Source organism: Coenobita brevimanus, chromosome 55 (assembly GCF_032717465.1).
Source record: "Coenobita brevimanus isolate Jiangsu-jjx chromosome 55, ASM3271746v2, whole genome shotgun sequence".
NCBI classification, from domain to species: domain Eukaryota; kingdom Metazoa; phylum Arthropoda; class Malacostraca; order Decapoda; family Coenobitidae; genus Coenobita; species Coenobita brevimanus.
Genome location: NC_137008.1, coordinates 60712008 through 60739553, shown reverse-complemented (window position 1 = coordinate 60739553; position 27546 = coordinate 60712008). Strand labels below are relative to the sequence as shown.

The following is a 27546-nucleotide window of genomic DNA, read 5'->3' as shown; positions in this document are numbered from 1 at the left end:
ATTCGGTGCCAAATTCCGCAGCCGGACAGTATATAGTAGTACAGTACTGTGTTTTGAGCGTGTTTGGTTCGCATTGTCCTTTCGTTTATTTGACGTGGAAGGCAACTGAAGCTTGGTGTTAATGTAATCCTTAGGCATTTAAAAATACAAGATTCGGAAGAAATTGCGGGTGATGTGTGGCGGATTTTAGTCACTGGTCACTGATTATCTGGGAGTATTATTTTGCTAACTCCATCCTCGCAGGAAAAAATGAATTTGGAGTTGTTGGGTAAGAAAATGGTAAAATTATCGTTTAAGTCCCCAACTCCTCTTTAATTTTATTTTTTCAGAAACGTACTGATTTTAGTGTTTTATGTAGGATTTTTATTATCAGTTTTTCCGCAAATTACCCATTTTTGAGTTTTGCCCCTCCCCCTTTCCCCACTTCTGGCATTTTGCGATATGATCGGCAATGAATATTGTACAGAAATCACTAAAATAGATTAATAAAAAGAATTACCATATGTATTTTATTAACTTTTTTCATTAACCTAACCTGAGCATTATATAAGGCTGTGCTGTATTAACTGAAGTAGCTTTGTTTTTTCTTTCATTAATCAAACCTAATCAAACCAATCAAACCTAACCCCTGTATAAGGCCATGCTGTATTAACTTAATAAACTTATTTTACAGTGAATTTGTAAAACCAATAGTCACAACTCAGACATCTGAACTGGACGGCCGCCATGGCTAAACTAAATTTAAATTCATACGAAGAGCTTTGCTTTCCTATTTAGGGAAATTAGGTGGTAGGTGGTGGCGACCATCATCCACTCACTTGATGTAGTGCTGCCTACTTCTTCCTTAGCCTGTATTATTCTTTTTCTTTGCCTGCCCTCCTCTTCCTATTTCTCCCATCTTTCCTGTCACTTCTTATTGCTTTTCTTTCCTTTACAGGTGGCTTTACATTGAGTGACAACCCAAATGGTTTCCTGTAAGCCAAGAAACCATTTACAACTGAGGGTGGTAACCATATAACCAAACTATACGTGCTCCCTACGTGTCAACAAGTGGGTTGGTGGAGGGTTAGTGCCCCTCCCCGTAAAACAAATAACTCAAAGTCAAATGGCCACCCCTTACGGGTTTATGGCGTCTGGCAATAGATAGATAGATAGATAGGTTTGAAATCATTGGCCTAAAACAAAGGAAACTGTAAGGAGGTCATTTATTGGCCATTGGCCATGATTCATTCAAAATGGCCACCCTTCACATCAGGTTACTTATTGGCCGCCGCTCAAGGCCGGTAAAGCACGGTGGAAACCAGCGTACGCATATACTCATAACTCACCAGATCTGGCTGCGACAAGACCAGCTTCCAACCGAAATTTTAGAAAATAAAAAAAATCTGTACTGTATATATAGATATATATATATATATACATGCAGGTGTATCTTGATATACGACACCCCTAGATGCGATACCTTGGCTTAGTGATGGGGTTACAAATACCACTGTACACCATTAAACGATGGCCACACCCCAGTTTAACAGTGGGCCCTCCGACGTCTTGTCTATAGATTATAGACCAAAATTTTGAATCATGCATGTTCCTGCGGCCAGCTGAGGCCACCTGCCTCCCGGGATGCGCAGAAATGCTTGCACATGCCACACAACCGTCACTCACCCCACGTTCACCCATATCATTCTTCTTACATCAGCCATCTCAGAGTGAGGAACTCTCGTACGCTCGCCCACCATGCATCGTGTTGCACCACCACCGTTACGCAAGCTGCTATTATAGTGGATCGTAACTGAGTTCGAGCAGTGCCGTGAGTAGAGCAGTGATACTGATCATGTGTGGAGTGCGATTTTGTGTGATTTTTGGCCTAAATAAGTGTGATCATGTCTGGTAAGGGTGTTGCATGTGGTGGGGCTAGTAGTGGTGCTAGTGGAGGCCCTAGTCAGGGTGGTAAGCGGCCTGCTAGTGTTGGTGCTAGTGATGGTCCTGCGAAGCATGTGCATAAAACTCTGTCTCTAGAAGTCAAGCTAGATATTCTTAAGTGCCACGAAAAAGGTGAGCGTGTGTGTGCTATCGCTTTGGCTCTCCACCTGGCCCAGTCGACTGTCTCCACCATCATCAAGAAGGGGGAGGCCATTAAGGCTGCTGCTGGGGGAGACTGCAACCTTATCCACCTCCCATATCACCCGCCAGAGAGAGCCTGTGATGGAGGAGCTGGAACGGATGCTATGCACGTGGGTAGAGGATCAGAACAAGAGGAAGGCACCCATGAGCCAGGCAATTACAGTATTTGCACCAAGGCTCTCTCACTACGGGAAGAAATCAAGGTGAGGCAGGATCTTGATGCTAATGAGACCTTCAAGGCTAGCCATGGGTGGTTTAACTGCTTCAAGAGGCGAGCTAATCTCTACCACGTGAAATGTACAGTGAGGTGGCGAGTGCGGATACGGTGGCGGTGGCAGCGTTTCCTGATGAACTGAAATGCATTGTCGCGAAGGGTGGGTACAGTGTGAAGTAGGTCTTGAATTTTGACGAGACTGAGCTCTTTTGGAAGAGAATGTCCTCCATGACATATCTTGCAATGGAGGAAAAGTCTACACCAGGGTTCAAGGCCTCAAAGGATCGGCTTAAACTCCTACTGGGGGGCAACGCCGAGGGCGACCTGAAGTTGAAGCCGGTGCTTGTCTACCACTTCGAGAACCACAGGGCTCTAGTGGGGTATGTGAACACACACACACACACACACACAAATGGTTTGCTAGTTTAGGATTGGAGTGCTATGCAGGATATATGTCCATATTTATTGTACTGTATTAAAATATTATATCTTGGATGTTTCTATTTACAGAGTCATTTGGCCAAAACTATCCTGAAGAGTTTGATGGTGCTCTGGACTGTGCATCATTGGCAGTCACATGTGCATTTAACAGAAGAGGAACACTACTGGCTGTGGGATGTAATGATGGTCGTATAGTTATATGGGATTTTTTGACACGTGGCATTGCCAAAGTTATTAGTGCTCATGTGCACCCTGTGTGTTCCCTCAGGTTGGTTCATTATTGAAAAGTCTGTTTTATTGCTTACATTATTGATTTGCAGCTGCCTCTTTAATATTTAGTGAAATTCAGCTGTAGCATTGTGTTCATTTTTACCTCTACCAACGAAGTTGGAGGAGATTATGCGTTCACCTAAGTTTGTCTGTTTGTTTGTTTGTTTGTTTGTCCACGCGATATCTCCAAAAGTTCTCAATAAATTTCAGTGAAATCTTGTGGGCCATGGGCCGAGAAAGAATTGATTAAATTTTTGAGTGGATCTGGATCTGGATCCTAATCCGAATCACGGTATAGTCTGAGATCTGTAACCTGATTGTTCATTTTATAATGGCAGTGGCATCACCGGAGGTATGCACTTTTCTGAGTGCTTTCTAGTTTTTTCCTGTGTTTAGCTTGTTTCATACTCAGACTGTTTTTTTTTTTTTACACTTGGTACCAGTTTATGAGCTTGATTCATGTAACTAAGAAATTTTTGGTACAGTCAGACCAAAAGGAGGAGTTCTTGTACAAATACAGTACAGTACTGTATATTAGCATTACTGTATTCGTGTAATGACTAAATACTTATGTATCTTGGATTTTCCCTTTATTGATAATTTTTCTTGTGTTACAGCTGGTCAAGAGCAGGCTACAAGCTTGTGAGTGTTTCTACAGATAACAATGTTTGCATATGGGATGTCCTGAATGGAGAATGTGATGTGAAGTACCGATTTCCTTCTCCTGTTATGAAGGTTTGTTAACAAGTGTTAGATATTTGATGTACCAAACATATGTTTTTGTAACCATAAACCCATTTTTCATTCATTAGGTATAAATATACTTTTAGTAAGGAGGTTAACCCGTTGGCTGTGACACCTTATGTGGGGGTGTCTCGGAAAGCTGTGACATACCTCATATGAGTGAGATTTTCAACAATGCACCACAAAGGTTCTAGAAGGATCAGCACGACACAAAATTTATGGCATATTAGGGTAATTGGTAGTTCTCATTCCCACCTTATGTCTTGAGCCCAGTTGCTAAGTTGCTCCAGCAACTTTGACCCAAAAATACACACTTTGTAACAAAATTCCCACATTCATTCTTTCAATCATCATCCAGTCCTACATTGTCCCATGAGGAGTGTAGGAGCCCATGGCTAGGCAAGTTGGTCCTGATATTTAAGATGAGAGTGACCATCCTCACTCATCCCTCAGTGACATTAAGTGAGCAGTAAACCCCTCAACCATTCCTTGGATATAAACCTTCATTGGCTCAGTCCGATTGGAGTGCTGTAATTAGCCACTAAACCACCAGGCACCAAAATTTGTATTATCACCTCAGGAAAGGCAGTCATGGGTCAAATTTCTTAGAATAACATAAAATCTAATGTAAGGTCAATAGGAGGTAATGAAACAGAAGTTGGATGGTAAATAATGGGTATAAAAGTAACACCCTAAGCTCATATTGCAGCATGTGGAGCAAACTGGCAACCCACCTGGTGGGAGGGGAGTCTGGCGACAGCCTGTCATCAGCCTGTTTTTTTTTTTTTTTTTTGCCTCAGTACACACACACACACACACACACACACACACTCTCTCTCTCTCTCTCTCTCTCTCTGTAACCATAGTTTTCGTGTTCCTACCAGAAATGCAATTTTTGACAAATTATTTCTCCAAAACTATGCTGATAAAAAAAGGAAAGTGGGTAGCTGCATGTTGCAATCTCCTTGCCACTGATATAATTTCACGGAAATAGACTGACCAAAATTGCCATTTTGCTGCACCATGGGGTATGTCTGCGTGACCCCTAGCTGCAGCCCACGGTTTAAAACTTATATGCCCATGCTCTATATTAATGGAGGAAAATGAGGTATTTGACCTGTCACAGACAAAAGTCATGGCAACAGCATTGCTAGTAAGCCCAGGTTGACCCAAATGCCTTGACTAATATGTTTGGATTGGCTGACTTTGGGACTGCAGCTGTCAGCATTTGTGAATGTGCAATGTCTTCTTGTCCTCATAAGGGGTGAACTGTGGGGAGGAAGATGGGTCAGAACCATTCAGGTGGAGCATGGTTAGGTGCCTTCATCAGCCCCTAACAGAAAACAAAAATAGGATTATGATTACAATTTTTTTTTTTTCTTTAATTTCTTACTTCTGTGTAGACTGGAAGAAATCAGTAGGATAGACGTTGTGGAAGCAATGAAGAAAGTTAAATCGGGGAAAGCCCCAGGAATTGATGGAGTGTGTGGTGAAATGCTGAAGCATGGGGGAGATATAGTAGTAGAATGGATGTGGAAGATGTGCAGATTGGCCTGGGAGGAAGGTAGAGTCCCGGAGGATTGGAAGTCAGGTATAATTATTCCCTTGTACAAAGGAAAAGCAACGTTGGGTCTGGTTAGTACTTGGATGGGTGACCGCCTAGGAACACCAGATGCTGTTGGCATCCCTACGTGTCAAGTGGGGTTGGTGGAGGATTAGTGCCCCTCCCTGTAAAACAATTAACTCGAAGCCCTTGGCCACCCCGTGTGGGATACATGGCGTCTGGCAATGAATGAATGAATGAAACAAAGGAAAAGGGGAAAAAGAAGTGTGTGGTAATCATAGGGGCATTTGTCTTCTTAGTATAATAGGAAAAGTTTATGGTAGGATACTTATTGACAGAGTTAGAGAAAGAACAGAGAAATTAGTTGGAGAAGAACAGGGAGGCTTTAGGAAGGGAAGAGGTTGTGTAGATCAGATATTCATTCTTAGATCTTTAGTGGAAAAGTTTCTAGAGAGGGGAAAGAAGTTGTGTGCGGCTTTCATGGATTTGGAGAAAGCATATGACAGGGTGGATAGACAAGAATTGTGGAAATTGTTAAGAATATATGGAGTAGATGGGAAGTTGTTGAATGCTGTGAAGAGTATGTACGATGGTGCAAAGGCTGCAGTGCGTGTGGATGGTGAACTAAGTGAATTTTTCTCTTTGAAAGTTGGTTTGAAACAGGGATGTGTCATGTCTTCTTGGTTGTTCAATCTGTACATGGATGGGGTAATAAAAGAGGTACAAGGTAGGGTAGTGGATGTTGGAGTGGCCCTGGTGAGAGAGGATAGTGTTTGGAAACTCCCTGTACTGTTGTTTGCAGATGATGCTGTGTTGTTGAGTGAAGACGAAGGGGAGCTGCAAGGCTTGGTGGATGAGTTTGGGAGAGTGTGTAAGAAACGGAATCTAAAGGTGAATGTAGGGAAGAGTAAAGTGATGGTCTTTGAGAGAGATGAAGTCAGTGAATGTACAGCGAGGTTGGATGGTGAGGAATTGGAAAATGTGAGTACATTTAAGTACTTGAGTAGTGTGATGAGTAAGGATAGAGGTTTGGAGGGTGAAGTGCTTGAAAGGGTACAGCAGGGAAGAAAGGTTGCTGGTTCTTTGAAAGCAGTGATAAGAAACAGGGAAGTGAGCATGGAAGTGAAAAAGTTACTACATGACAGTATTGTGATACCATCTCTAACGTATGGAAGTGAAGTTTGGACGTTGTTGGAAGGACACAAGTCAAATGAGGTATTTAAGAGGAGCCTGCGGAGTCACATGGAGAGACAGGCTGACAAATGAGGATATAAAGGAGTGTTGTGGTGTGGATGTGGATATGATAGGAAGTTTTATGTGGAACACACTGAGGTGGTTTGGCCATGTGGAGAGGATGGAGGGTGAAAGACTGACGAAGAGAGTGTATGTGAGTGAGGTGGAGGGGGGAAGAGGGAGGGGGAGGCCGAGGATGAGATGGAGGGATGGGGTGGAGAGGTATATGAGAGAGGGGTGTGTGAGTTGGGAGCAGGGCAGTGAAATGGCGGGGGACAGGACGACGTGGAGGCGATTTGTTTGTGGCCACCCCAAACGGGATTGAGGCTTCTGGCAATAGATAGATAGACTTCTGTGTAGTATGTGATTTAGCACATTTATGATGCCAGAGTTGAGGGGGAGGGGGCAGCAGGTCTTTCATGTATCCCCTGTAGCCAGAAATTATATCCTGACTTTGACAGCCTTGTCAAGGTTTAAATGTCTGATCGATAGTAATATAGCATTGATATGATTTTCTTTTCTGCTGGAGCAGTTAGCTTTTGTATATTGGGGCCTAAACTTTGAATGGTATGGATATATTGTATGGTACTGTATAAAATTTGCAATAATAAATTAATTGAGCCAATATTTTTATTTATTTAAATTTTTTACTATAGCCATCCAATTTCATCGTGTTTAATATACAGTACTTTGTGCTTGGTGGGGGTGCTCACCATCCACTCACTCGATGTAGTGCTGCTCTTGGTTGGTTGCCCTTTCCTCTCTTCCTTCTTGCTGTCCTTCTTCTTCTGTCTTTCCTTCATTCTTTCCTCTTGCTTCTGTCTACAGGTGACTCAACACTGAGTGACAAGCCAAATGGTTTCCTGTACACCAGGAAACCATTTACTGCACTGGATGGTAACCATATATCCAAATTATGGCACCTGGTGGTTTGGTGGGCAATTAAGGTGCTCCAGTCAGATTGAGCTGCTGCAGGTTTATATGCAAGGGGTGGTTGGAGTTTATTGTTCATGTAATGCCACTCAGGGATGAGTGAGGCTGGTCACTCTCATCTTAAATGTCACAACCAACTTTCCTAGCCCTGGGCTCCTGTGCTCCTTTTGGGGCAACACTGGATTAGATGATGAATGAATGAAAATGAATAAAATATACTTCCTACATTCCCATGTGCAACTCACTTTCTGTATTCTCATACATTCCCCTAGCCAAGTATCTTCAGTCACAACTCCCTTTGTGTCTCATTGCACCCATCCCAGCCCTGCCCTGTATTCTTATTCATAATTTCCTCCATGTGTCCTCATACTTACCCCTTTCCATTATTCTCTTCCTTAACTTAACTGTACAGTTCTTGTACATACCATTCACCATGTACAGTATTTTTTTATTCCCAGCTGTTGTCCTCTTTCTCCTTTTTCCTAATAGAGTACAAAATTGACTTTGTCTTAACCTAAACTGACCTTGCATAATCTGTCAGTCCCGAGAATGTGGTGGATACTCCAAGGTGAACCTTAATAAGCACAATCAAGTTTATGTCAGTTCCTCACCATTAGTCAGCATATATATATATATATATATATATATATATATATATATATATATATATATATATATATGTACAGTACATAGCATTTCAGGCATATAAACAGTAGAAAGGGTGAGATCAGGTTAAATTCACATGGTGTTTCAATGGCCTTGTAAAATGTTATAGGTACTGTTTGAGATGAGGAATTGCCGGGCCAGATATTATTTCCTGCTTAATATATGAATAGTAGGATATTATTCATTTAAAATTTGCTACATTGTGGGAACTAACATTTGTTTTAAAAATGACATGAAGTCTGTATATACAGTACTGTATATGTAATTGATGCTTGGCATTTCAATTTCAGGTGCAATTCCATCCAAGAAATGACAAGATGTTCCTGGTGTGTCCCATGAGGCACCCAGCAGTTCTGGTCCATGTTGATGCCTCGCATGAAATTATTCCCATGGATGATGAGGTGATAATTCTATCTTGGGTTTTTCTTTGTATGGTAGAAGCTCAATATAACGAACATCAGTTTAGCGGAAGCCCGAGATAACTAAACCATCTTTTTCTGGTATTTTTTTTTGCTGAATTTAATGGAAAATTTCCTTTAAAATGAGTACAGTTCCGTAATGGAAATTCCATTCCAAAAACCACTGAATTATCAGAAGAAGTCATGTAAACTGAGTGCATCATCGAGCCCATACCGGAAACTACCCTGACTGGCGGTTTGTGGTGTTGCCACATGTCCCCACCAAGCTACCTGGGTAGCGGTGGGGACTCATCGATGTCGCTTAGCCCATGTGATCCCCCGTCTGTAGACAACCGCTCCACGTGTGTGTGGCTTTGCCTTGGTATTGCGGCTGTACTGTATTTGTGTGTGTGTGTGTGTGTGTGTGTGTGTGTGTGTGTTTGTTTTTCAATGAACCAAAGCTTTTATGAACCATGCCTAAGGTTCAGGAAAAGAAGGAGAGGGTGAGGCTTTCCCTTGCCCAGAAATTGGAGATGCTTGAAAAGATGAAGCACCATCCCTGATGCTCCGCAGCCCCTCTGTCACCTAGTGGCTAGTTGCTGTGCTAAAAAAGGTCAGTTTCTTTTTGGACAGACCTTGTATGACAAGTGTGGAGGCTGCAAGATGATTGCATGAAAGTGGATTCTGAGAGTTTAAAGTGTGCATGAATTAGTGTTGGGAATTTTTCACAGAGCATGCTGTTGATTTGCCCTCAGGCGTACTTTATCTTTTCTTCCTTTCTAGGATGGAGAAAAGGTTTTTATGATAATGATGAGAGAGCTCAGAATAAGAATAAGGGAAACTTGAGAGAAATTGATGGTGGATGGTGAAAGATGAAATATTTAAGACTGATTTCTGAAGATAGTTCTGTGCTGCATACTAATATTTAATGAGATCTTTGGAGCCTGGCTCAAAGTTTTGTGAGTGTCTGTTAGCACTGAAGTCTGGAAGCATGCAGATAAGGAGTAGGGTACAATTCAGTGTTGTCGTTTCAGTGCATCTATTTCAGTGCCAGACCATTCCAGTGCCAGACTATTCAGCACCAAGCTCTCTCAGTGCCCATCTGTTGCATTTCTTTCTTGGCCTGGTCATTTACGTCCTTCACCAAAAATGTAGCTGAACCTGTCCAAATGTTTTATTGTTTCCATGAACAACCTTAATGTTAATTTTCTTCACTATAACAAGTGATAGATGACTGTCACTACCAAACCAGTGGTGAATGGTCATTTACGTCCTTCACCAAAAAGTGTAGCTGTACCTGTCCAGATATTTTATTTTCTCCATGAATATCCTTATTGTTAATTTCCTTCACTATAAAAAGTGGTTGGATGACCATCACTGCCAAACCAGTGGTGAATGGCCATTTATGTCCTTCACTAAAAAATGGAGATGAAGTAAGGAGCAGATCAAAAGAATACTGTATTTTGAAAGCCTGATGAATAGGAATAGAGAGAGCAGAGCCGCTGTAAACATGATTGGTTTTGGGAGTGTGCAGAGAAGGAATGCAGTACCAGGAGACGTGACATTCACACAGGTAAGGAGTGCTGTGAAGTGCCTGAAAAATGGGAAAGCAGCTGAGGTTGATGAGGTGTATGCTGAGATGTAGAGATGTTTATGTGTATTGGAGAGAGTGGAATGAAGTGCATGTTATAAAGCCTGATGAATAGGAATAGAGAGAGCAGAGTCGCTGTAAACATGATTGGTTTTGGGAGTGTGCAGAGAAGGGATGCAGTGCCAGGAGACATGACATTCACACAGGTGAGGAGTGCTGTGAAGTGCCTGAAAAATGGGAAAGCAGCTGAGGTTGATGAGGTGTATGCTGAGATGTAGAGATGTTTATGTGTATTGGAGAGAGTGGAATGAAGTGCATGTTGGAGATATGTAAGAGGGCATGGATGAGTGAAGCTGTGCCTGCAGAGTGGAAAAAGGCTGTGATTGTACCCCTGTACAAAAATAAAGGTGAGTGCAGTGAGTGCAAGAATTATCGTGACATAAGTTTATTGAGTGAGGTTGGGAAGATATAGGGAAGAATTATTATAGAGAAAGTAAGAGAGATGTCAGAAGTCCTAGTGAGTGATGAACAGGGTGGCTTTAGGAGTGGCAGAGGATGTGTGGATCAAAGATTTGCAGTGAGACAGATAGCAGGGAAGGCTTGCGAGAAGGACCATAAGGTGTTTATGGCATTCGTGGATCTGGAAACAGCATACAACAAAGTAGACAGAGAGGGATTGTGGAAAGTTTTGTGCATGTACGGTGTAGATGGTAAACTGCTAGGTGCCGTCAAGAGTTTTTATGATGGTAGCAAAGCCTGTGTAAGGGTTAATGGGCAGCTAAGTGAATGGTTCACAATCGGTGTGGGCGTGCGACAAGGTTGTGTGATGTCCCCATGGTTGTTCAATGTATATATGGATGGAGTGATGAGAGAAGTAAAAACACAAGTAATGGAGAGAGGGATGGCATTGGTAATGAATGATGATGGATGGAATATCTCAAATTTGTTGTATGCTGATGATGCAGTACTGCTTGCAAGTACTGGACAAGAACTTGGTTGGCTAGTGCAGAGTTTTGCTGATGTCTGTGAGCATTGTGCCTTGAGAGTAAATGTAGAGAAGAGTAGAGTGATGGTTATTGAGAGAGAAGGTGACTCCCAGTGTGATATTACAGTGAATGGAGGGAGACTGGAATTGGTGAGAGAGTTCAAATACCTGGGTACAGTGATAGAAGAGAGGAAAATGTGCAGAAGAATTTAAAGTAGAGTGACACTAGGAAGAAAAGGAGCTGGTGCAATGAAGGCCTTGATAAGAAACAGAGGCATGAGTGTTGCAGCTGCATGAGGCTTACATGAGGGAGTGTTAGACATGAAAATGGAAAGTCAAGAGTAAGAGCAGTGGAGATGGGACTGCTGAGGAATGTATGTGGAATACAGAGGTTGGATAGGATACGAAATAGTGTGATTCGTGAAAAGTGTGTAGTGAGGAAGTCGGTGGACACCAGAATCGAAGAGAATGTGCTGAGATGGTATGGTCATGTGGAGAGAATGGATAACAGGAGAGTGGTGAAAACGGTGTATCTTAGCGAATTTGAAGGAGGGAGGAGGCTAGGTAGGCCAAGGAGAAGGTGGAGAGATTTTTTTTCAAATAATGTTATGATGATGGTGATGACTGATCTGTTACTGTCTGCATTCTTTTGTCTGTCTGTGTACAGTATCTGTTTATGATTTGTATTTTATTTTGGTTCTGATATGGGGAAGCATGCCAGCTGCCATGTTAATATTACAGTACTAAGCACAGTCTAATAATGCTTCAAACTTCCACAGGGAGATGTGAACATTGTGGCTTCATTCGATCGCCGTGGTGACTACATCTACACAGGCAACAGTCGTGGCAAGATTCTCATCCTAACTTGCCCAAATCTCAAGATCAAAACATCATTTAGGATTGGTCCAGGAACCACTAGTGCTGCTGCTGTTAAAAGTATTGAATTTGCACGGAGAACAGAGTAAGTGTCTGGTTCCATGTCTACTAGTTATTTAATGTCTTAACAGATGAAATCAAATAAGCATGTTGCTGGTGGTGTTTAAGATAAACAGTTACATAACAACATGATACATTTTCAGTCTCTTATTATTTGACACTAATCCAAAAGGTAAAGATCCCTTTAAAGCAGTTTTTTTGGAAACAGTGCCTTTTCTTTATTCAAATCTCCCATTCTCCTCTGTTTTAGAGTGGCATGATGAGCCTTGTCTTTCGTTTTCTTTTATCATCACAGACTTGAAGAATTAGCTGTAGTTCAACTTGAATATTATTATAAAGCAATCTTGACCTGATAAACATCTTTAACTGCTTTAGGCTCAGTTGATGGCAAAATGCTGTTAGACTGGAGGGTCAGCTTGACTAGTTGTCAAGGAGACTCATTCCTACTTGTTAACTAAAGCTTGAATTTCTTGCAGTCACAATTTAAGATTCAAGTTGTGGGAGTGGCCCAGTTTTCTGTGGTGAAAACAAACTGACCAGCACAAGTTTTGCTGTTTTGTATATTTTTACATTTAGTGAAAAGTACTCTGGAACCCACCTCCTTTCATCATCCTTTTCTGTATGCGTATGAAGATGTTGCAACCCCACTCTATAGCTCTTACATTGAAAGCAGTTTTATACCTTCTACAGTACCAGAAGGGGAGATCGTACCTGGTAGGTACTTCCCTCTTTCTCATCTTTATATGAATGTGGGGAATTGGGATAGAATGATGGTGATAGATGGGTACTGTATCTGAAATACACTTTTATTTTGACACTGAATGAGATCATCATCTTCATTAGAGAATACAAAGTGGTAAGGTGGTAGGTGGTGACAACCATCATCCCCTCACTTGATATAGTGCTGCCTGCTTCTTCTTTTGCCTCAGTCATTGTTTCTGTGTCTTCCTCTCTCACTTTCTACTTTTCCTTTTCCTTCCTGTCCATCCATCCATCCATCATCCAATCCCACGTCGCCCCTTGAGGAGCGTAGGAGCCCGGGGCTAGGCAGTTGGTCCTGACATTTAAGATGAGAGTGACCAGCCTCACTCATCCCTGAGTGGCATTACATGAGCAATAAACCCCAACCATCCCTTGGATATAAACCTTCACTGGCTCAATCCGACTAGAGTGCAATAATTATCCACTAAACCACCAGGTGCCAAAATTTGGTTATATGGTTACCACCCAGCGTAGTAAATGGTTTCCTAGTGTTCAGGAAACCATTTGGCGTGTCACTCAGTGTAGAGTCACCCACAGGCAGAAGGAAGAGGAAAGAATGAAGGAAAGATAGACAGAAGAGGGAGTGTAAAGTCACCCGTAGGCAGAAGGACAAGGAAAGAATGAAATAAGGAAAGACAGAAGAGGATGGAAGGAAAGAAGGATGAAGGAGAGGAAAGGACAGACACCCAACAGCAGCACTACATCGAGTGAGTGGATGGTGAGCGCCCCCACCTACCACTATTGGGCACTCATATATAATCATATTGATCAGGTCAGTGACTAACCTAACCCCTATATCTCCTGAGGCCTTCAGCATTTCAGCAGTCAACCCAGACACACCTGCTGCCCTCCTCACCTGCATCCTGCCTATTGCCTCACTCACAGTAGCAGCGTCACTCAAAGGCCAAGGGCCAAACACTGGATCTGCTGGCTCCAAACCTTCCCTGTCCCAGTCAGACTCCTCATTCAACAACCAGCTATAATGCTCCCTCCATGCATCTTTTATATCCCCACTGTTCACCACTACCCTTCCATCATCATTCTTCACACACTGCTCACCTACAATATCCCGATTATCCCTCTTCATCTGATTTGCCACCTTAAATATCAGTTTTTCCTTTCCTCATGATTTAGGTTATCAAGTAAAAGCCTCTGTGACTCAGACTTCACCCTGTATACCTCTCTTCTAGCCCTACGCTTGGCAGCCAAGGATTCCTCGTTGTTACCACCCTTCTTCCATTCCCGGAAAAGCCTTCTTTTCTCCATAACTGCAGCTTTTACACCTTCATCCCATTAGAGTTACTTTATATCTTGGTGGGCCTCTTGTCCAACCGCATACTACATCAGTAACTTTCAAGAGTCACCTGGCTGCTGTATATCTCTACTGGTGCGTGGGTGGCTGACTGCTGTCGGTACACGTGTACTCTGCCCTTCCAGGCGCCTTTCCTCCACCCTTCTATTTCCCTGTCTGCCCCTCCCCCATCCTCCTCGGTCACCGCAGGTGGGCTTCCCAACCCCCCCCCTCCTCCTCACCTTTGTCCCAGCTGACCTCTCCCTGCACCCTCATGTGCACAAGGGAGTCCGCCACACCACTGTCAATGAGTGTGGTGTGCTTTTAAGTTTAATCATACTCGTCCTCAGACGTGAACCAATGCCTGTCGACCACATGTCTTCAGACATGAACCGGTGTCGGGGTTAATAACAAAAGCTAGGCTGGGTGCTGTGTGTTGTTGATGTGTAGCTTCCTGGCAGTCTGTCCCCACTCCCTATCCCCAATCTTGTTGTTGTCATATGTTAAGGTGTTGCAGCTCTTGCACTTCCTTCAGTATCTAAGTTGAATCCTTTGAAGTCCAGGGCAGAAACATTGGAGTTGACTTTGTTGCCTGGTGGAGTGGCATCATCAGGATGTGAGTCGTCAGAGGTGGATGAACCTAGATGTAAGCCTGCCAGTCATGGTGAGTCTGGCAGGTGATGTCACCACACACGATTTTCAAATTATGTCGCCTGTCCAGCTGACACTTCCTGCGTAAACTCGAGGTTTTCTTCGCATTAAATATGACCTGCTGCATTAATGCTTACTGTGTATTTACAGTAACACATTACTCAACTGTGTGTTTCTCAAGGCTTGACTGTGCTGTATGTATACATTCCTCTATCTTTACATTTCCTTCTTTACTCTTTTGAGTTACATTTCATTCGTATTTGTGAATTATGTCATTGTTATTTCCAGCTTCTTTTTGGTCAACTCCGCTGATCGTGTCATTCGTGTTTATGATGCACGAAAGGTTTTCAAAAGTGGGAAGGAAGATGATTTGGAACCTACACAGAAGCTACAAGACCTTGTTAACAAGTAAGATACACTAGTTGTGCGTGGGTTATCAGACCCACTGCTACAGTTATACATAGTTGAACATTCCTAGGCCCGAGAAGTGCATGTACAGTAGCTACAGGTACATGCATATACAGTACAACCTATGTAAGGAGAGTCAGTTCAAGAAATGTAACTTGAGGATTGGTTTGAGATTTATTTCTGTTTGATGTGAAGAAGAGTGATAATTGAGGTTGATGGTGAAGCAGTTATTTAGTAGTACCAACTGTTTTACTGAGTCCATGTATTGTTGGGGCAAGTGCATGATGTGCTTTGAAGTGTTGTGTAGCTGTTTTTAAGTTATAAGCATAGGATAGGAATTTTTGGAAATTCACTTCTGCTTCCTGTGGCACAGGAGTTAGTGAGGTTATTACTATACAGTACTTAGTTTTTTTTTTTTTACTATTATTATTGAGGCAAAGATGCACGTGACAGGTTGGTGATGATTGGCTGAATGCAATATGTTCGAATAACATTTACTAACCCAAATTTCCCCCACAGATATATGTTGTCAGTTAATAATGCTAACGAGTCAAGATATTTTGAAGTAATGTTGCATCAGCAGAATGTCAAGTGCATCTTTGCCTTGATAAAAAAAACTGAGTATAGTGCTTCCTTTCTCATCTGTTTCCCATCCCCAAAGAGATAAAGAAACCTTTCTGCTGATCTCTGCACCCTGTGTTAATGTGATAAACAAAGTTAGGAAAGACTAATCCATAACATAGTCTGTTAAATGTCCTCCTAAGTTTAACTGCATTGCCTAGCAGAAGCCAGTATTCTGAAGTTTGTAATCGTATAATTCATTGTCTAACATTTGTTGCCTTCTCAGAACAATGTGGAAGAAGTGCTGTTTCTCAGGTGATGGTGAATACATATGTGCTGGGTCAGCCCGCCAACACTCCCTCTACATCTGGGAGCGCAGTGTTGGCAACCTGGTCAAGATCTTACATGGTACTAAGGGAGAGATGCTTTTGGATGTTGTGGTTAGTACAGTACTGTAAACACATCCGTATAGAAAACGATGCACTACTGTGGGTAATTTTTTTTCTGTTAGACTTACACATAAACAGAGCTCATGTTTCTGTGATGGACTTTTTAAAATATAATCCATATTCTTTTTATTTTGCAGCTGATTTCTGCACTCATTCCCTTCAGTCTGGCCGCATGTTTAATTTATTCTTGTTTAGCTCCGAATAATTTTTCCTGCTCTTGGAAGACCTCATGTATTGATGAGGTCAGTGAAGGGTACAACTAACCTCTCGAGTGCAAAAAGTCTTTCCTAAGCTGATATCATGCAATATGTACAACATTAGAAAAAAAAAATATGTCATTGGAGTGAAGAGATTAATTTGATATATATGCTTATTATGTAGTTCTGAATATTTGGGAGGATTATTGATATGAAAGTAGTGAGAGGACAGTGTGGAGGTTGTTTGATTATATGATTGTGGTATGCAACTTTTATGATGGTTGCGAAGCCTGTGTAAGGGTTAATGGGCAGCTAAGTGAATGGTTCACAATCGGTGTGGGCGTGCAACAAGGTTGTGTGATGTCCCCATGGTTGTTCAATGTATATATGGATGGAGTGATGAGAGGAGTAAAAACACAAGTAATGGAGAGAGGGATGGTGTTGGTAATGAATGGTGATGGATGGAATATCTCAAATTTGTTGTATGCTGATGATGCAGTACAGCTGGAAAGTATCGGACGAGAACTTGGTTGGCTAGTGCAGAGTTTTGCTGATGTCTGTGAACATTGTGCCTTGAGAGTAAATGTAGAGAAGAGTAGAGTGATGGTTATTGAGAGAGAAGGTGACTCTCAGTGTGATGTCACCGTGAATAGAGAGAGACTGAAATTGGTGAGAGAGTTCAAATACTTGGGTACAGTGATAGTAAAGAGAGAAAAATGTGCAAAAAAAGTTGAAAGTAGAGTGACACAAGGAAGAAAAGTAGCTGGTGCAGTGAAGGCCTTGATAAGGAACAGAGGCATGAGTGTTGCAGCTGCATGAGGCTTACATGAGGGAGTGTTAGTGCCAACTTTAACATATGGGTGTGAGACTATGGTGTGGCAGGAAAATGAAAAGTCCAGAGTAAGAGCAGTGGAGATGGGACTGCTGAGGAATGTATGTGGAGTACAGAGGGTGGATAGGATACAAAATAATGTGATTCGTCATAGGTGTGTAGTGAGGAAGTTGGTGGACACCAGAATCGAAGAGTGTTCTGAGATGGTATGGTCATGTGGAAAGAATGGATAACAATAGAGTTGTGAAAAAGGTATACCTGAGCGAATTTGAAGGAGGGAGGAGGCGAGGTAGGCCAAGGAGAAGGTGGAGAGATATGGTGGATGAGTGTTTGAGGAAGAGAGGTTTGGAAGTCGATGAGGCAAGGAAACTGACAAGAGATCGAGCTGGCTGGATTAATGTTGTGAGGAGAAGTGCATGATCAGGGATTTTGGCACCCCACGTGAGCATGGCAGCCTCCGGATTGACTCAGTCGGATACATTTGTGTGAAGCTGCAGGATGTGGTGAATGTTTTTGGTGTATCCGATAGAGCCAGGATTCTGTGGGCTTGAATGATGAGTGAATGGAAGTGTGGCCTCTTTGGATTGGGCAAGTTTGTGCTGTGTGAACATTGCTACTCCTCACCCTGCCCTTGGGTGGGAGAGGAGGTCTGGATGATGATGATGATGATGATGATATACTGTATTGTACTGTTTTTAAAATGAGAATTCAACATAGTGTGTCCTTACTGCACATATATTAGTATGTATTTTATTTTCCAGTGGCATCCTGTCAGACCAATTATGGCTTCAATAAGCTCTGGAGTTGTGTCGGTATGGTCTCAAAATCAGGTTGAAAACTGGTCTGCCTTTGCTCCTGACTTCAAAGAGCTAGATGAGAATGTAGAATATGAAGAGCGTGAATCCGAGTTTGACCAAAGTGATGAAGACAAGAGCGTAGAACTAAGTCAAGAGCGACGTGAGGAGGATGTGGAGGTGAGCAGTTACTGAAGGCTGTAAAGATGTTGTACATCCTATATGCATATAAAGATTAGTTGTTTGGGAGATTCATAACTATATTGACTGATTTACCAACATACAGCAGAACTCAATGAATCTGTCATTTAAGAACTCAACAATTTGTCAGTATCCTGAATATCTCCAGCATATTGTACCCAAGCCCTTTGCATATGATTTGGTCTCCTCTACTGTAAGCATAAAGGTGGGATGGTGCTTGAATTATGCTGCAAAGTTTATCTCTCCAAAGAACAACCAGCTTAGTCAGAAATGGGTGTGTGGGTGGAGATGGATTATCATTTGGGTTAACACAACACAGTTTCATCAGGAAAATAGTAGTAGTAGTGCTGGTAGTAGTAGTAGTACATTGGTCTCACTGTTTACGCATTCATTGTTTGCACTTTTCACTTTATACTGTATGCGATAACCCCAAGCACTACATGTTCGATGTATACAGTAGAATGTCGATTTAATGCTAATCAGTTTTAAATTATCAGTTTAAAACAACACATACAGTTACATATTTTCAGTTTAAAGCAAATCCTTCCAATTTTACACAGGTTAAATATAGTGCATCAATGTAAACAAGTTTGGCACTCAGTGTTTTCTGCCAGATGCTTCTCTGGGCATTCCTCCCACACCCTGGCCAACAGTCCATCACTCACCACAAAGTCAATGTTGCTCTTTCATGGAATTTTGTCCGCTGATGTGGTAAAACAAATGACTGGCGGACATGGACAGGCGGATGTCATTCCACACTGGTGTGGAATTTTTAGTGTGGAATTTTTATCCACACTTCAGTACAGTATTATGATGGGTCCTTTAGTACCACTTACATTGTCATTGACACAGCTTGTCTAACCCCCTAATTAACCATGTAAATGATGAGACACTGCAGTTAGTAGTAGTGTAGTAATAGTAGTATGGTAGTACAGTAGTAGTAGTAGTAATATAGGTGGGTCCTGTTATATGAGTGGGATATATTAATGGAGGACTGCTTGGATAGCAAAACTTGTATAACTGAGTACTGTGTATAACTTCTGGGAAAAGTAGGGTTAGGTTAACTAACCCCCACAAACCCAGGTCCAAGTAATTATACAGAAGACTAAAGAGTACAAACACCTTATACACCTATGAAGCTGTGGCACTACCATTTGCATTATAATAATGCATAATTATGGTTATGGAAGCAAATGGAAGGAGGAAATTGCATGAATAAAGTATGTAACTTCTTCGCCGATGAGCAGTTAGCTATAATTTATAAGAGTCATGTGTGCTCTCAGCTTGAATATTGCTCACCCTTGTGGAATGGTTGTGGAGAGGTTGCATTAAGACAACTAGACAAAATTCAGAATAAAGCTGTTAGAATCATTAACAATCCTGCCATTACACATAAACTGCCTCCCCTGCAAGTAAGAAGGAATGTTGCCTCCCTGCATTATTTTACAGATATTTTTTTGGCAAATGCTCACCTCTCCATGCCTTCCCTTGTGCTACACGGGCATCTGGTAGCGCTCATGACTGGAATGTCACTCAACCATATTGCAGAACTTCTGCCTGTCAGAATTCTTTCATTCCCCGAACTCCATCTCTCTGGAACTCGCTTCCCCAGAGTTGTTTTCCTCCAAATTTCAACCCACAACTGTTCAAGTCTAACTGTTACAGATATTTTATGAACAGAGGACACCAGTAATCTGGTGTATGGATTATTTTTTTTTACTCATTTGTTTTTCCTTCCTCCGTTCTGTTATTTATAAAAAAAAAAAAAAAAAAAATGTAAAGGGCACACGTGAGGTACTTCCAACATACACGGTGGCTGGTGTGTGAGAGAGAGAGAGAGGGGAGGGGGGAGGGAGGGAGAGGTAGGTGGAGAGTGGAAGGAGAGGGTGGGAGATGGGCGAGGGGGGGATGCATGGGGGCTTGCAAGCACCTCCCCCACACCTCTACATTATGGTTCTGCTGAGTCTGTGGTGGGAAATGGCTAGTTTCTTGAATTTTCAACTCATGCCAAATAATTTTCTCGCAACATTGGATAATTTGTGCATGCATCACCAAATTTGGGTCGAAATTGCCCATTCTTGTATCATTGTTTTTTTGTATGGTGGATGCTTGTATAACAGGACCCATCTGTAGTACAGTAAACTGTTTGTAAGTTGAGCTATATGGGTCTCTAGGGTAGTTCAACTTACCAAATTTTCCAGCTAACTGGAAATAATTGCAAAAAAAAAACTATTTTCCATCCATCCATCGTCCAATCCTACATTGTCCCATGTGGAGAGTAGGAGCCCAGGGCTAGGCAAGGTGGTCCTGACATTTAAGATGAGAGTGACCAGCCTTACTCATCTGTGAGTGGCATTTTGTGAGCAATAAACCCAAACCACCCCTTGGATATAAACTTTCACTGGCTCAATCCAATGGGAGCGCTGCAATTACCCACTAAACCAAGAAACTAAAATGTAACCCCTTGAATAAATACTAAGTCACACCTCAGTCAGAGTTCGACCGGAAATTCCACCTGCTGCAGGGTCAACTTATCGAGGCTTTACTGTAGTAGCAGTAGCAGTAGTAGTAATAGTAGTAGTAGTAATAATAATGATCATGTGAATGTGAACCTTGTAGACTGCAGGCTTAAATTCCCCATCCTGCAAACCGCTAGTCCCCTTTCAGTGAGTAGGAAAGGAGTTGAGAGGCATTTGCATAGCCAGGCAGTGGAGCCATCTGGCTATGTCAGTGCCATCATGCAGAAGCGTCCGTCTCCAGCACCAATCGGAAAAGAGAAAGATTGATACCATTAAGGAAAGAAACTTACACTGAAGATACTAGAAATGGTATTAGTTAACTATTTCAGCGTGAAGATTTCTTTTCCTACTTGTATGCATTTATTGCCTTATTTCTGCATATTATCTTATCGCAGCCTTTAGATTGGAGTTAGGGTTGGAATGATAATGGTAGTGATCATGATGAATTTATAATTTACCCCTGCAGGTTGATGTTACATCTGTTGAACCAGTGCCAGCTTTCTGTAGCTCAGATGAAGAGGATGACAGCAATGCTTTGCTGTACCTCCCAATCTCACCAGAAATTGAAGAGCCAGAGGAAGGTTGGGGCCCTGAAGGAGCACCCAATGAGGACCTTTCCTCAAAGAGGTCAGGGGACAGTAAAGAAAATGTTTCCCCCAAAAAGAAACGAGCAAAAACATTTGACATATCTCTTGAAAATGCACCAACAGAAGGTAAGTTTAAGTAGTTATTGATAGCTGCTGTTTGTGATATTGCCACAGAAGTCTATGTTCCCTGCTAGAACTCTATAATTAAGTAGAACTCACTTTATATTTTTCCTTCATGTTACTCCGTTATGTAATACTCAGTTGATCATTATGTTGTGTCCCAAATTCTATGAATGTCAAAACAAGTTTTAAGGAACTGTGAATGTTGTAGGGAGGGAGCACTTACTTGGATGCTGAATAATAAGGATTGGAGCATTTTTACTGTTATGTGTACTGAAATACTGTAATTGCTTTAACCCCTAACTGCCCGGTGTCAGTAGGAACCACACTTGTTTTCCCAGCACAGTTTGAAGTGGTCGTCACTTTATCTCGTCACCAAAGGCTCGGAAGAGACTCCCACCAGCCCGCCTAATCATACCTCAGTTGTCTCTGGCTTTGCCAGGTGTAGGACGATCATTTCTTAACCTTTCTTGTCTGATTTCGTTCCTGCCTCAAGTGGACTTTTGTCTCATCTACTCCTGTTAGGCCTCTTTCCAAGGATTCTAGGAAAGGACTCAGTGCTAGTGCCATAGGACATGCCTTGGACACCACTGTGTCTAGTTTATCCAGTAATGGAGCAGCTATCACCTTGACAGCAAAGCCGTAGTCAGAGCCGTGGGCAGATGTACAAACATCCGTTTTTCGTGGCAAAAATTAGTCCTCTTCCTCACATCATTATTCATCAGTGCAGTGACTTACGGACATGGGGATACTGTCATTCGTAAGAAGAGTTGGTGAGTAATGTGGTCTTTGTTCATTTCCCCAACTGCTTTAGTTTCTGAGATATTACAGTTAGAAGTAAAGCTGTTCACCCCTCCCCGTACTGATGTGAGACGCGAGCATATTTTAGCCTGGCTTCCATGGGTTGAACAGTGCAGTAGTGGTAGATGGGGATAACCACCATCCACTCATTCTGTGTACTGGTACCTTCAGGTGACTCTGCTTGGAGTAGCAGGCCAGATGGTTTCTTTTCACTACATTGGGTGCCCACCTGTAACTAGAAAATGGATGCCTGGTGGTATTGATGGGTTATGAAGCTTCAGCTGGATGTGGCTGTTATGGGTCTAAGTACGAGAGGATGTTAGTATTAATTGTTCGCTTCATGCCACTGCGAGGAAAGTATCTAGCACCCTTTGCTTGAGTGTCTGTTTAAGTAGCCAAGCCATGGGCTCCTCCTGTGCTTCTTATAAAAGAGGGCAGTGAAGGATTGGGTGATGGATAAATGAAAGGATTTATTTTATTTTTTATCACTATTTTTTAAAGTAATAATCAGAGCTTTTACCAACATTCAGTAATTTATTTTTCATATGTCATGTATATAATCCCTCTAAATGTAATGTCCTTCCAGTTCACAGTGTTATGCAGTTTTTCTGGCTCATAAGTTGGGTAAATACAAGAGTCCAATAAATAAAGGAGGCAACCAAGGCCAACACATGCAAGCATGTTGGAGCCTTTATAAATGATACAGTATGATATGAAGCTTAATAGTTTTCCATTTACTGTATGCTTTTTTCACCATCCGTCTCACTGCTTTCCTGAGACTGATCAGTTACAGCATGCATCTCTTGTCATCCTTAACTTGTATGTTTATTCAGCTTTCATTACCCATTCCAATGCTTGTTCACTCACTGTATTATGCCATAATCATGACATACTACATATCTTGACTCCTGTTTCATTTACTTTGAATAATCTCATTCCACCAGTGTAGTCTTCTATCTTTCTTCTATGTGGCCGTGCAATTGAAGCAGTCTCGTCTACCCACTCATTAAGTTGCTGTTTTTCTTTACATAATCAAGGTAATTATCATCCTAGCACTTGTTTCCACTAATCAGTGGGGTGGGCAGGAGCCAGAAGTAGGCAAAGGAAATCACAAAGTAGTAGAAGTATCAACAGATTGCCCAGAAAAATGTGTCTTATGCCCATAAATTCATCAATCAAACTTTGAGAGGCCTTTTCTCCACCTCTCAGTCTGTCATATTCCACACAAAAATTGCAATATATGACCGAGTTGCTGTGGCAGCACTTGTGGAATATACATTATTTCATCAGTTGACCTTTAAGGATCCATGTTATATAAAAGTGCATCTTTGTTCACACTTTATTAGTGCTATAACCGAACCAATTTGACAAGCTAATACATCGTCAGTTTTTGCATTTTTTGGCCAGACCAATTAGTAGGTCAGCTCCAGATGGGAGAAATATTGTCTTAAAGACTTTGTTCATTGTGTTAGCCAGCTTCTCTGTGAAATAGTGCTGTTCCCTTGACATTGTGTTGCAGCACAGTCCTACTGAAAACCATTTAGGTGCCAGAAGACTTGAGTGAGAGAGAGAGAGAGACTGACCAACCCCAAGGGTGAAAGCAGAGAGTTAAATATGAGGTATGCTAGGCTTATTGGTGGTAAGTATGGTTGGTCCTGACATTTAAGATGAGAGGGACCAGCCTCACCCATCCCTGAGTGGCATTACGTGAATGATAAACCCCGACCGTCCCTTGGATATAAACCTGCCCAGGCTCAGTCTTACTGGAGCACCTTAATTACCCACTAAACCACCAGTTACCATAATTTAGTTGTTTGGTTACCACCCAGCATAGCAAAAGGTTTCTTGGTGTACAGGAAACCATTTGGTTTGTCACTCTGTAGAGTCACCCATAGACAGAAGGAAGAGGAAAGAATGAAGGAAAGACAGACAGAAGAGGAAGGAAAGGAAGAAGGAAGAAAAAGAGGAAAAGGCAGTCACCCGAGAGCAGCACTACATTGAGTGAGTGGATGGTGAGCACCTCCACTGTAAGAAGTGTTTCAGGGATGAAATGTCGGTACAGTATTACAAGTAACATCTTTCTTAAAATACTCATTTATACTTAATGAACACAAATGATGTCATTTGCTCTCCAGTTTTCCCACCAGACTCTTATTGCCTTTTCCTTTCTTCTCTGAGGATTTCTGGGAAATCTGTGCATCATCTTTCCATGTTCAGGTCAAGTAGAGCATCCTCAGGCAGCACAACAGAGCATATTTAATGAAGAGATCTAACTAATCACAGTTAAAAGCAAAAAGTGTGTTGGATATTCAGTTTGCATTTGTCTGCCCCTGCAGCCTGTGCCACTGGGAGGCAACATGGCACCGGTGGGTCACATGACCCAGGTGAGCAGAAACACTGTTGTCACAGTTCTCTGCATAGAAGGCACTGCCACTTTTAACCTAGGAATCTGCCACAAGTGTGCAGAGTTAAGTCTTGTCTGAAACTTTCATATACATTACATTATGAAAAGTTTTATTATGTACCGTTTATTTCTTTATCCCAGCAGTTTCCAGCAACAGATGAGAAGTAATTAACTGGTTTTGCTGTTGAAGAGGCTTCCGTCACGAAGAAGAATGACAGCTGTACCATAGGCATGCCAAGTGTGTGGCTTCTGGAAGAGCAAGCATGGCATCAATTTGATTTGTTGATTGATTGAATATGTTTGCATATGTACGGGTATATGATTTTAATAAAAGATTCTTTTGTTTTTTCAGAAGTTCATCCACTAGTTAGCAATAGACCTAAAGAGAAGCAGACAGCTGGCAACAAGAAGGGGAGAAATAATTCCAAAGGAGATACCAAGAAAGATAGAAAGAAACATTAAATATACTAGTAATAATACATACACATATATGGTATACATACATATATATATATATATATATATACACACACACACACACACACACACACACACACACACACACACAAAATGGTATACATATACAGGCGGCCCTCCACATTCGCAGAATCAACTTTCGCGGGTCTCGCAGATTCACGGATTGCCCCTCTGTGGAGCCAAGACTGAATTTAATGGGTACTGTTTTAAGAAGTAGGGGTAAATATGTAACTGATGACTTGCCCACATGTGAGTGTGGGCAAGTCATCGGCTATTTGTGATATTTTATGTTGCCTTCAGGTCCCAGACATAGTATATTAGGTACTGTATATGCACACTTGCCCACAGGGGTGATTTGTGACTGTAGAGGCATATACGGGAGGATGCACCAAACATTTGCAGAAAATCCACGTTCGTGGGGGTCTGTGTCCTCTAACCCCCGCGAATGTGGAGGGCCACCTGTATAATATATACTGTATGTACACTCAGCCAGAGAAGTTTGTGACCACGCACCTGGTATGTTTGTGACAACTGAGCTGGTAACACTCTGTTATTACTTACATTAGTGGCTATCTGCTTAACAGCAGATCGCTCTAATCAGTTCCACCTACTCTTACTCATCCCCCACACAGTATTACCAGCTCAGTTGATGCTAGGTACGTGGTCGCGAACTTCTCTGGCCGGGTGTACATACATACATACATTACCAGTATTTTTTAAAATTCAAATTTGTCTCATACTATACACAGTCTTACTGTTGTCTGTTTTAACAAGTTTTGTAACAGACTATGGTTAGTATTAACACGGTTTGTGTTACGTAGACTCGTCATTTATGCAGATTTATGTATGAATGAACAAGTTTTTATTGGTAGCCATACAACTCACTGTAGTATAAAGAGCAAGACAAATTTTTTAAATAAATCCCTTGGAGTGTTCTCGGACTGAGTACACTATGTATCCACTCGAAAATATTTGCCAGTGTACCTTACAGAGTTATTGTCCCTGAATTACAGTACGGCACTGTATGTAAACATGTTTTATTCTCTCATTGTCTTAAGTCTGTAAAAGCAGTATACAGTATACAGTTTTAGATCCTAAATGTAGAATACATCATGTTATCTGAAAAATACTTTTATTAAGCAGGTAGCATGATTTATAAATGAAAGTGGTCGATGACATTATAGGCATGTAAGTGCAAAGTGCTACTTGTTTCATGATATCATTATAGGCCCTCAAGAGGAGAGTGCATGGCATAAAGCACGATTATTTAACCCTTCGTCATCTTTCTTTGTTTTAATTGAGGTGCCTAGTAACAGACCGGGGTATATGCCACCACGGCCAGATTTGAGTTAAGGCTGCCATATTGCTCCCACAACACTCCCCTGTATTGAGGAAGTGAGAGGGTTCCAGCATACTGCCAGCAATATGGTTGAAAATACGGCGAAGTAACACTAACTTTCACCCATCTGGGTTGAAGGCATGGTGGAAGCTGCGACATTTCGACACACGAGCATGGCACGTCATAGTAAGGCGAATTTCTTATTAACTCTTACCTATGGGCCTTATAGATAGACAGCATATTGAGAGTTGAGATTTACTAATATAGTGAGCTGTGGCATTTATGGAGATAGAAGCAGGGTCTGGGATACCATTTGCAATAAAGTTAAAATTCCTGTCAAGTAACCCTGACCTATGGGCCTTATGGACGTACACCAATAATGAATCGAGATTGTAGTATTAGATGGGGTTATGTGTACCTTCCTGCCATACTGTGGGGCTGCCCAGTCACAAGCCAAGTTGCATACTGTGTGAGTTACTAGAAACATTCGTAAGACACCATACAGTTTTTTCTTCCTCAGTCTGCCTCTCTCTCTTGCCATAAACAGTGCTGTTATTATTATTATTATTATACAATTTTTTTAAAATCTTGTTCTTTCATTATTAATGTTACCATTGTCATTGTTTTTTATGTTTACAAATTACTTATATGTTTTTTATGTTTACAAAATAGTCTCCGTGGTTACTGTCACACTTTTTTGGGTTTGGGGTCTTTCCTACATTATTCCTCTACCTTGAATGCTCCCTTATTGTTACTAAACCTATTATCATCAGTATTATTTTTTTTTTTGTGCTATTTGCGAAGATATTCGTGTTTTTTGGTTTAAAGGATGCGCTCAAAGTTATCCGACCTTTAAACAGCTAAAATTAACTCCAAATACTGTACTAAAATGTCATAGCCACTAATCAATAGTATGACACTCCATTGAGATCGTACTGAAGGATTTTTAAAGTCTGTTCCATATTTCTGTGGTTAATAATAGTCAAATAACATTTTATCAGAGGTTCAGTGTGACCAAGTTGGGTGATAATTTGCTTCATCACACAGTATCGTT

General features: G+C 41.6%; 1 protein-coding gene across 1 annotated transcript; it reads left to right on the top strand.

The window, feature by feature from the left end:
- Positions 1-63: 63 nt before the first annotated feature.
- Positions 64-26226, top strand: Rbbp5 (retinoblastoma binding protein 5). The gene is made up of 10 exons (XM_080273752.1): positions 64-268; positions 2849-3047; positions 3667-3784; positions 8480-8590; positions 11943-12124; positions 15092-15211; positions 16059-16212; positions 18012-18224; positions 21231-21477; positions 25029-26226. The coding sequence occupies exons 1-10, from the start codon at positions 250-252 to the stop codon at positions 25136-25138; spliced, it is 1473 nt and encodes a 490-aa protein (XP_080129878.1). The 5' UTR covers positions 64-249; the 3' UTR covers positions 25139-26226.
- Positions 26227-27546: the final 1320 nt, after the last annotated feature.